The sequence below is a fragment of the Dryobates pubescens genome, chromosome 24 (assembly GCF_014839835.1).
Source record: "Dryobates pubescens isolate bDryPub1 chromosome 24, bDryPub1.pri, whole genome shotgun sequence".
Classification (NCBI taxonomy): Eukaryota; Metazoa; Chordata; class Aves; order Piciformes; family Picidae; genus Dryobates; species Dryobates pubescens.
Genome location: NC_071635.1, coordinates 3,583,470 through 3,594,123, shown reverse-complemented (window position 1 = coordinate 3,594,123; position 10,654 = coordinate 3,583,470). Strand labels below are relative to the sequence as shown.

General features: G+C 48.1%; 1 protein-coding gene across 2 annotated transcripts; it reads left to right on the top strand.

Moving 5' to 3' along the window:
• The first annotated feature begins 2,401 nt into the window (after window positions 1-2,401).
• On the top strand, window positions 2,402-10,344 carry CDKL2 (cyclin dependent kinase like 2). Of its 2 annotated transcripts, none has more exons than XM_009911755.2 (13): window positions 2,402-2,653; window positions 3,390-3,584; window positions 4,490-4,668; window positions 5,312-5,424; window positions 5,542-5,681; window positions 6,155-6,243; window positions 6,754-6,880; window positions 7,291-7,568; window positions 8,011-8,101; window positions 8,782-8,893; window positions 8,988-9,094; window positions 9,759-9,857; window positions 10,060-10,344. In XM_009911755.2, exons 1-12 carry the CDS (start codon window positions 2,486-2,488, stop codon window positions 9,816-9,818), a joined length of 1,659 nt encoding a protein of 552 aa, XP_009910057.2. In that variant the 5' UTR covers window positions 2,402-2,485; the 3' UTR covers window positions 9,819-9,857; window positions 10,060-10,344. The 2 variants fall into 2 exon arrangements, with proteins under 2 accessions (XP_009910057.2, XP_054028672.1); XM_054172697.1 differs by having other exon boundaries at window positions 7,288-7,568.
• The last annotated feature ends 310 nt before the right edge of the window (window positions 10,345-10,654 follow it).

Here is a 10,654-nt window from a genome sequence, read left to right as displayed (position 1 = left end):
AGTGGTCATGGTAGCTGGGTTGCAAATGGACTTGATCTCAAAGGTCTTTTCCAACCTTAATGATTCTGTGACTCTCTGTGTGGTTGTAGTTGGTGCCTTTCATTTAAGAAAGCTAGAAGTGGTATCTCAGCCGTGGAAGAATTAACTGGTTGCCAAATTAGCTGTCTGACCAGATTGTGGGACCCCAGGAAAGCATAATGAAGAGCAGTAGAAGGTGGGAGGACTATAATAAATGAATGCAAGCTGAGCTCCCAATGCTTTTTTTTCCCCTGGAAATGTGAGGTCAACCTTGAAAGATGCATTACAGTGATTGCATTTTGCAAGTGAGAATGAAGGTGAAGGAGAAATAAAAATAACCACAAATGAATTACAGAAGGTGACAGGTATTGATGTGACTCAAGAGGAATATGAGAAAGGTCTCAGAAAGCATTCCCACAGTTTATGATGCCTCAGGATGATGCTATTTTTTTTTCAGGGAACTGGTATTTTGGCAACATATATTATGCTTTTCCCCCAAAGAAAAAAGTTGTCAAACTTGACAGGTCTTTGTAAATTGCCTGCCACGTTCATAAAATCATATCACAGAATGGTTTGAGTGGGAAGGGACCTCCAAAGTCATCCAGTCCAACCCCCCTGCATTCATCAGGGACATCCTCCACTACATCAGGTTGCTCAGAGCCTTGTCCAGCCCGACCTTGAAGAGCTCCAGGGACAGACCCTCAGCTACCTCCCTGGGCAACCTCCTGCGGTGTTTCTAACATCCAATCTCAATCTGCTTTTCTCTCATTTCAAACCACTGACCCTTCATCCCATCAGCACAGGCCTTTGCAAACAGTCCCTCTGCAGCCTTCTTGTAGCCCCCTTCAGGGACTGCAAGGCTACTCTAAGGTCTTTCTGAAGCCTTCTCTTCTCCAGGCTGAACAACCCCAGCTCCCTCCACCTGTTCTCATAGCAGAGGTGCTCCAGCCCCCCAGTCATTTTTGTTGCCCTCCTCTTGACCTGCTCCATCAGGTCCATGTCCTTCCTGTGTGGAGGGCACAGCACTCCAGGTGAAGTATTATGAGAGCACAGTAATATATGCAGAAACTGCCATGCTTTAAAAACCAAATGCCCAGCAAGAGCACTGATACCTCCATTTTAACTGTAATTATTCCACCTTGCTCGTTGCCACTTTCCTAGCAACATAAGCTGCCACAGCACTCAGCTGCTCAGGCAGGGATTATTCATTAAATGAATTCATACTGGGTTTCATTGTGGCACGCTGCCCACCACACATTTTCATGCCAGGATGAGATTGCTTAGTCATTTGTTCTTGATGTGCCTTAATGGCTTTAGGAAAAGAACCTCAAGGAAAATTCTTTATAAAGGCTTTTTACTCATTAATAGTCAAGCACATTTCCAGCATGTCTTGGGTGTTCTTTTAGGCTGACTTTGTTAGGAAGCAAGCTGGGTGGGAGTATTGATCTGCTGGAGGGTTGGGAGGCTCTACAGAAGGATCTGGACAGGCCAAGGCAAGGGGGATGAGGTTCAACAAGGCCAAGCGCTGGGTCCTGCACTTGGGTCACAACAACCCCATGAATACTGCAAGATTTGGGCAAAGTGACTGGAAACTGCCTGGTGGAAAAGGACCTGGGGTGCTGGTCAACCGCTGGCCAAGTATAAGCCAGCTTGTGCCAAGAAGGCCACCAGCATCCTGGCCTGTATCAGGAACAGTGTGACCAACAGGACGAGGACACGGATCATTCACCTGTACTCAGCACTGGGTTCAGTTTCGGGCTGCTCACTCCAAGAAGGACGCTGAGGTGCTGTGGAGTGTCCAGAGAAGGATAATGAAGCCGGTGACGGGTATGGAGAACAGGGCTGGTGAGGAGCAGCTGAGGGAACTGCTGTTGTTTAGTCTGGAGGAGGCTGAGGGGAAACCTCATTGCCCTCTGCAGCTCCCTGAAACGAGGCTGGAGTGAGGTGGAGGCTCGGACTTTTCTCACAAGTAACTAGTGCTAGAACAAGAGCAAACGGCCTTCAGTTGTGCCAGGAGAGGTTTAGATTGGACAGTAGGAGAAAAAAAACCCGGAGCAGGCTGCCTCCCCTCACACCAGCGGCAGCGGCGCGCCGTACGGCGCGACTGTCGCGACAGGGGGGACGTGCGCGGCGGCTGCGCTTTACGGCGCGCCGCTGCCCTGGCAACCGCGCCGTCAGCCTGGGCCTGGGCAACAGCGGCGCGGCCGGAAGCTTCCACCGGGGCCCCTTCCACCGGGGCCCCTTCATCCCGGGCCCTTTCATCCCGGGCCCCTTCCACCCGGGCCTCTTCCACCGGGGCCCTTTCATCCCGGGCCCCTTCCACCCGGGCCCCTTCCACCCGGGCCCCTTCCACCGGGGCCCTTTCATCCCGGACCCTTTCATCCCGGGCCCCTTCCACCCGGGCCCCTTGAACCTGCCACGGCCTAGAGGAGTTTCCTTCGACCTCTCGCCGCGGGAAATTGTGGCCATGGAGAAGTACCAAGTGCTGGGCCTGGTGGGAGAAGGCAGCTACGGGATGGTGACCAAGTGTAGAAACAAGGAGAACGGGCAGGTCGTCGCCGTCAAGAAGTTCCTGGAAAGTGAGGACGATGCTGTGGTGAGGAAGATCGCCGTGAGGGAAATAAGGCTGCTGAAGGTGAGTAGGGGGCTGTGAGGGGCAGTGAGGTGAGCGGGTCTGTGTTTTCCAGCAAAATCAGACCAGAACAATGACTTTTTGCATGGGTTTCTGTTTAAATGTGTAGCTAGTCGTTCAGCTGGGAGACTTTTATGTCTCCATCCCAAGCCACTGCACCGAGATGATTAACAAAGTGTGAGCTTTTGTATTTTGAAGCTCTTGTAGCTATTACTCTAATAACGTGCTCTGCTGCAGGCAAGGGGAATGATAATCTAGTGGAAAGTGTCCATGTTTATGGCAGGGGAGGCTGGAAATAGATGATCTTTAAGGTCCCTGCCAACCCAAACCATTCTGTGATCCTCTAGATTGTCTAGTTCCAACCTCCCTTCCTTGGACAGGGACACCTACTAAACCAGGTTGCTCAAGGCCCTATCCAATCTGCCTTTGAACACTTCTGGGCTTGAAGCCACTGCAGCATCACTTGTACCAGTGCCTCACCACCCTCATGGGGAGGAGTTCCTTCCTAATGGCTAAACTAAATCAAGGTTCTTCCTGTTTGAAGCCATCACCCCTTGTCCTGTCTCTGTAACATCAAACAATGAAATTGGCAAAGTGAAATGTATTCTAAAATACCAATGAGCTGATTGTTATGAATTGATTTTAAGAGTGATGAATGGGAGTGCCATGACAGGAAGAGCAAGCCAAGGCAGCACCCTGGCTGGTTTGCAACTGAAAGATCTCTCCTGTCTTATAACAGCAACTCAGGCATGAGAATCTGGTGAACCTGCTGGAAGTGTACAAAAAGAAGAAACGGTGGTACCTGGTGTTTGAATTTGTGGATCACACGGTGCTTGATGACCTTGAGGCCTTTCCAAACGGGCTGGACTACAGCAGGGTTCAGAAATACTTGTTTCAGATCATCAGAGGAATAGCCTTTTGTCACAGCCACAATGTAAGTATGCACCAGGAGGTAGTGCTGCAGTTAACCTCGGATTCATAGATGTGTGTTGTTTCAAATACACATTATAACTTAGAGAGGTAAATCTTTGGTTGAGAGGGAAGAGGCAGGGCAAAAGGGAAGGACTGAATTTCATATACAATGGCAGGGCTTGATGTCAGCTAATCCAGCAGTTTGTCTCTGGCTGGTTTGTGGGAGTGTTTCAAGGAGAAGGCCCAGAAGTCCCTGGGGATCCAATACTTGGTGGCACCTCATTGCAGCTTGGCTTATTTTGCAGAGGGAGATAATCTTTTCAAAAGTTTGATGCTCCTAGTCTATATAAACGTGTAGACTGGCTGCTTTTCTTTCAGTGTGTCAAGATTTTTGTTCTCTGTTGATTGGTGAGAGGTTCCTCAATTTAACCCCAGGTGTATACCTGTGTATATAAACACACATTTATATAGTTTAAGTTGGGGAAAGTGTCTCTTAGAAAATCCCAAAATACTTCTTGCATTTAACTTCAGGACATGCCCATGACCCTTTCCAGCATTTCCAGCTTTTAAACATGAGGTATCTAGGCCAGATTTTTCAAGCATCCTAACTTGTGCCTGTTAAACTCCCTCTTGTAAATACACCTGCAGAGCATATGCAGAGTGATACATAAAACACATCCAAAATTAGATATCCTGTGTTGGCCTGTGCACTTGTCCTTGGACTGTGTGCACACCACTGCCTCTCACAGCCTCCATATGTTCCCCATGGCCGCAAAAAAAATGTGATTCCTCTACCTGGGTGTGAGAAAGCTGCTGCTCTTGGTGAGCCAGTCAGTGTGGGGGAGCTAGGATTTTTGATAAGCCAGTCAGCTTACCCTGTGGACACAGGTCATTTTGTTTGTTTTGACTTGCTTTTCCCCTGTGCAGATAATACACCGGGACATTAAGCCAGAGAACATCCTGGTTTCCCAGGCAGGAGTCGTCAAGCTGTGTGACTTCGGCTTTGCCCGGACCTTGGCAGCCTCTGGGGAAGCTTACACAGACTATGTGGCAACCCGCTGGTACAGGGCCCCAGAGCTGCTGGTGGGAGACAGCAAGTATGGCAAGTAAGAGGCTGCCAGGCAAGGCTGCAGAGGGGTCTGTGGGCAGTACTGGGGGGGATTCTCTGTTTGCTGGGGAGGCAGGGGACTGCTGCTTGGCAAACGTGTTAAAGGGATGCTGTTCAGCTGCTCACTTGTAAAGGTTTAAGTCTTAGAATCATAAAGGTTGGAAAAGACCTCAAAGATCATAAAGTGCAACCTGTCTCCCAAGACCTCATGACTACTAACCCATGGCAGCAAGTGCCACGTCCAGTCCCCTCTTGAACACCTCCAGGGATGGTGGCTCCACCACCTCTCTGAGCAGCACATCCCAATGGCTAACAACACTCTCTGGGAGAGAGAGCCGTTGTCACTCTCTTCTCTCTCCCACCCTGCACCCAATTACAGGCTTTCCTGGCTGAAAAGGCAAGGAGAGCCCTCAGCATTCCTGGTCTGTTACCTGTAGGAGCTTTTCAGTTGCCAGTGCTAGTACTGGGGAAGACTATGCCAGACCTTCCTCCTGTGCAGTTGGAGTGGTGGAGGGAAGGTAGAAAAGTCCAAACAATCCTCCAGACGGGTTTCCATCTCTGGAGACTTTCAAAGCCTGCCTGGACATGTTCCTATGTGATCTGCTTCAGGTGGTGAGCTGGGATGTTTTGTTTCTTTCCAGAGCTGTGGATGTGTGGGCTATTGGCTGTCTGATAACAGAAATGCTCACAGGGGAGCCGCTCTTCCCTGGAGATTCAGACATTGACCAGCTCTACCACATCACCAAGTGCCTGGGTAAGCACACCCTCTTGGCCCTTACAGTAGTGCTGACCTGCAATTTCAGCCTCTCAGGTGATCCCTGGAACTGTTCTGTATTGCTTCCATGTGGTTGCTTTGTTTGTGTGATTCCAGGCAATTTAATTCCAAGACATCAAGAGTTATTCTATAAAAATCCCCTCTTTTCTGGCATGAGGCTGCCTGAAGTGAAGGAGGCTGAATCGCTGGACAAACGATATCCCAAGCTCCCTGCTGCAGTGCTAGATTTAGCCAAGGTAATTAACTGATCACTGAGCACCTCTGCTATGAGGGCAGGCTGAGGGAGCTGGGCTTGTTCAGCTTGGAGAAGGGAAGGCTCAAGGGAGACCTAAGAGCAGCCTTCCAGTCCCTGAGGGGAGCTGCAAGAAGGCTGCAGAGTGACTGTTTGCAAAGGCCTGCAGTGATGGGATGAGGGGGAATGGTTTGAAATGAGAGAAGAGCAGATTGAGATTGGATGTTAGGAGCAAGTTCTTGACCATGAGGGTGTGGGTACACTGCAACAGGTTGCCCAGGGAGGTAGTTGAGGCCCCATTCCTGGAGCTCTTCAAGGTCAGGCTGGATAAGGCTCTGAGCAGCCTGATGCAGTGGAGGATCTCCCTGCTGAATGCAGGGGATTTGGACTGGATGACTTTGGAGGTCCCTTCCGACCCAAACCATTCTATGACTCCATGATTTCTAACATATTTTCCTTCTGATGTTGACTTGACAGAAGTGTTTGCAGATTGATCCAGACAAGAGACCATCCTGTGCTGAGCTCCTGCAGTGTGACCTCTTTACCAAGGATGGATTTGCTGAAAGGTAAACAGTTCATTTCTTGCCCAAAATGGGTTAATATTAGAATGAGGTTAACCAGTTGCACTTGAAGATAGAATGCTGGGTTTGCAGAGCTGACAGCCTCTAAATGTCTTGGGTTTGTTTGGTTTTAGCCTTCCTGGAAGTAGGAGAACAGTTGAAAGGGAACACATTGCAGTGGCATGTTTGCCTCAGCACGTTGTCACCACATTAATTCATCAGGCTGTGCGCCCAGTTGTGCCTTATTTGGCCAGCACAGGCTTACACTGTGCTCACTGCCTGCATCCACACCAGGCTGGGGTACAGACACCTTCATTGCTGAGGAATTCATTTCATATTCATTTCACACATGTGAAATGTGTGTGCTTGCAGGACTTGATTTATTTCAAGGGATACAGCCTATTTGGCTGCCTTGTTAGTTGAATTGTTTGATTAGTTTAAAGGCTGGATTGAACACCAACTGGTGACGACATGGAGATTAACAGAAGCCTTTTTTTCTCCTTATATGAAATGTAGATTTACTCAGGAGCTTAAACTGAAGATTCAGAAGGAGGCCAAAGACCATCAATTGCAAAAGAAATCAAAAATCAGCAAAAGGGACAAAGATGATGTTTTAGAAGAAAGAAAAATGCTTGGTGTCCAGGTTGGTCTCCAGCTTGCTTCTTCAAACCTCTGTTACTATTTTTTTCTGTGTAAATATGTGCAGCAGTTTGATTTCATAGCAAAACCAGAAGCATAATTGTCCATTCCATGCTTTTTAAAAAGCCTGGAGAAGTGTGATGTGAGAAGCTCACCCTGGGAGGCCACTCTGAGTCTTAACAGTGCTGAAGATGCCCAGTTGAGGACCCCCCGTTGAGTGTACCCCCACAGCTCTGACACTTGGTGCAATACAGCCTGCAGGCTGCTGGGTGCAAGTTCTGTGCCTTTGATTCGAGCTGTTTGGCTGCTCCAAGATCCATCATATCCTTGCAGAATCATTCAGGTTCAGGCTTTTGACTTTCAATCTGCTCTAAGCTCCCTCTTAAACACGATGGTGCTTCTCTTCCCAAGCAGGACATCAGCATCGACCCAAAGAGCAGGGAAGCAAAGCTCTTGAAGGCAAAGCGCTCAAAAGCTGATGCAGAGAAAGCAGAGCGAGCCTCCCACCTGAGCTCCCTCTATGAAAGTGCCATCAACCCATTCAAAATAAGCCCTCAAACCAGCCTCAAAGATTCCAGCAGCAGCTTGGACTGTGCCAAGAACATTGGCATAACAGTGATCCCTCCCATCAACCAGAGCTTTTCTCCCACTACAGTCGGGATGGGTCATGTGCCTGGGAACCTTCATTACAGGTATGGGAGCAGAGCTGGAAGAGCTTTTATCCATCATCCCTCTTGCTGAGGAGCTGTGAGAGAGGTGCTGGTGTTGTGAGAACGTCAGGTTGTGGGTTTGGGACAGGACAGGGCTGAGAGCAGCTCTTGGGTGGAAGATTGTACATGAATCCAAAATCTTGGCTTCCCCATGAGCAGCTGCACAGGGTCCTTGTGTGCCTGCTTTTGGCGAAGTTCTCCTGAACAACAGTTTGCCAGCTGCTGTGACAATGGCCTTGCTTTGAGTGCTGGCTTGTCCTTTGGAGCAAACTGCTCTGTTAACTGAGCTCACAAAGGATGTTCTCCCCACAAGCCTTCTTTCTAAGCATGTAATGACAGTGTTTCTGGATGTCTTGGGTTTGCTCTTTCTGTTTTCACTGTGTTACCCCAGTTAATACAAACTTTGGGACATTTTTGATTACAGAGTTGATGAAAAGAGTAAGAAATACCTGAACCCATTTCTAAAGCAACGGAAGCATTCTCCAGCAGGCTGTTACAGTGTCAGCTTGACATCAGTAAGTCCTCTCTCTTTCCCCCTTGGCAAAGCAGAGGTAAACTCTGAACTCAAGTGTGTGTTTTATTGTCAGGAATCCCATCTGTTGCAGCCCTCACCGTAACTCCCAACTAGAGACATTCATTTCTTCACCCCTTTTATTGTCCCTACAAGTCTGTCCTCTGTTACCTTTTGCTAATAGTTATCTGATATGAAACATCTTGTGTCAGAGGACAATTTTAATGAGGGGAAAAGTCCAACAACAAGGGTATTTGTGAGACTCAGAATGTGTCCATGGCCTCTTGCCTGGCCAGAAGTAGTAGACCATATGTGCTGTGCTACTGAAGCAGAACTGAGGATGTGGGTTGAGCATGGGCAGGGTCTAAATTAGTCATGCTCTAAATGCATTAAAAATTGATGATGAAAACAAGTGAAAAGGGAAGCTTCCCACTGCACTCACTGCCTAGGCAATATTCTGTCCAGGAGGGGCATTTCCCTTTTTACAGGCAACTAATCCAAACCATTCTCCAAGTGTTGTATTTTGCAGCCTCACTTTGATGATGGGGTGGTTTTAGCTGTTTATATTGTACAAGTGACCCTTGAGCAGAACAGATTCTTTCACACATTAGTTTCTTTTACTGTAGCTTTGGGGTGTTTTTCCCCTGTATTTTCCTGAGCTGATACTTATGCTCTTGATTTCAGGTGACTAATGAAAAAAACCCCCTTCAGGCCAACAGGAAAAAATGGGAATGCTCCAAGACAGATCTGCGTTTGCCAGAGCTAAATCATCTTCCTGAACTGAGGGGAGTGGAAGGTAGGAGCTTTGCTGCCCCCTAAATAAAACCTGGCTGCTAAAAAGGTGGCAGGAAGCAGAGTGCATTACAGCAGTGATTCCTTGTGTTTTGCAGCATGGCATCCCAGATTCCTCAGAAAGGAAAATAAAACCATTTTAGAGTCCCGTGTCCCCTCCCTTGCTGCCATAGACCTCCATAATCCAAGCCTGGCCTCCCAGCAGGTAACAAAGCAATGAAATAGTTTGTGCTGCTCTGTGTTTGTTTGATTCAGGACTGGCTGAACACTGTGACCCACAAATTTCCACTGTGACTCCTAACAGAAGCAGAACTTGCTTGGTTTCTTAACTGAGTAAAAGCACCTGAGGCATTCATGCTAAGGGAAAAGAGAAAGGTCACAGATGGAACACAGGGCTCTAAATGATGAATCATGGGTCAGCTAGATACTAGATTCTCACTGCTAAGACAGACAACCTGAGTTGTTGCTATTTCAGCTGCCTGGAACTAAGGGGGACATGTGTTTCAAGGAGAGCTCATCTGGCTGAGTTAGATGTCAAGGGGCTGAATGCAGTAGGGAGGAAGAAACTCTAGGGGCCTGGCATAGGGAGAGAAGGGGAGAACTTGCAGCTCTCTTTCAGATTAATTCCCTAGTAAAACTGAGATGTTATTTGAGAGGTAAGTAATTCCATCGACAGTCATTTTGGCTACCTCACTTCCATCTGAGATTTGGCAGACTGTGTTGGGGGAGGAAGCATTTGAAGTCTTGACTTGATCAAAGAATAGATTTAAGTTACATGTTGGCACTGCTTATGTCCCTAGAAGGTGATTTCTGATTGTTCTCTTGTTTCTTGGAAGTTGATCCTCTGTTTTTTCTTTCCCAATTCACAGTTGTCAGGGACCTTGTTGCCTGATGCATTAGAAAGCAGCTTCCCCAGAGTTGAGCACTAGACCTATGGAGAAGATCACATCTGTCTCTGAAAGGTGGAGGTAGGCTTTAATTTCTGCAGTCCTGATAGGAGAAGTTGGGGAAAAAGAGACCTTGCTAAAGTTGTTTCATGTGTATTTCATCTTTTCCTGCCTAAATGATTCCCCCAGCTGTAGCTGTAATGAAGGAAGCACATCATGAGGGAATACCTCTGGTATTGTAGCCTGACCATGACATCATTCTGCTCTTCTCCTCTTTCTGCAGGTTGCTGAAACAGTGGGGACAACCCACCTGAGTTTCCAGGTGCTAGAGCTGCAAAGTGTCAGCCGGAGAGAGGAGCATCCCTTGATCTTGTTGGTGCAGCAGGTTGCCATGGGAGGTGGCTCAGGTCCAGCCTGAGGGCAGAGCTCATGCTGCTATCACTGCTGCATTTCTTGCATGCACAACACAGCTCCTGAGATGCTGACTTTCTGGCCTAGGGCCAGGTCTTGTCTGAGGGTACTTGGAGAATAATAGTGGTGACTGGTGTGTGGCAAGGGCAGAAGAGGATTTGGAAGGAAGTTGGGCTTTGGTTTTGTCTAACTGCTGCCCTCATGAGGGTTTCTCTTTTTAAATGAACAGTGAGGAGAGTAGAGAGCTGTTCAATTTGCCATGTTGTGGTGGGGGCTACCAGACCTGTACTGGAAAACACTTTTGCCTTGACAAAAATGTCAGTGAGGAAAATGTTTGTGCAAGAAATACAACCTGTAAGTGTTCCCAGCTGTTCCTTGGAGACCCCTGCTAATGCTCAGCAGCAGTGTGACCTTCTGTCAGGTCCCTTTTCCCTTCATGCTTTCATCCCCCAGTCTTTGGGTAGCTG

What these genes read in the sequence shown, in the direction of transcription:
- CDKL2 (XM_054172697.1), top strand. Translation starts at nt 2,486, where the DNA reads ATGGAGAAGTACCAAGTGCTGGGCCTGGTGGGAGAAGGCAGCTACGGG. An exon ending in ACAGTGTCAGCTTGACATCA is followed by an intron (nt 8,102 to 8,781) that starts GTAAGTCCTCTC and finishes TCTTGATTTCAG; the next exon opens with GTGACTAATGAAAAAAACCC. An exon ending in TGAACTGAGGGGAGTGGAAG is followed by an intron (nt 8,894 to 8,987) that starts GTAGGAGCTTTG and finishes TGTGTTTTGCAG; the next exon opens with CATGGCATCCCAGATTCCTC.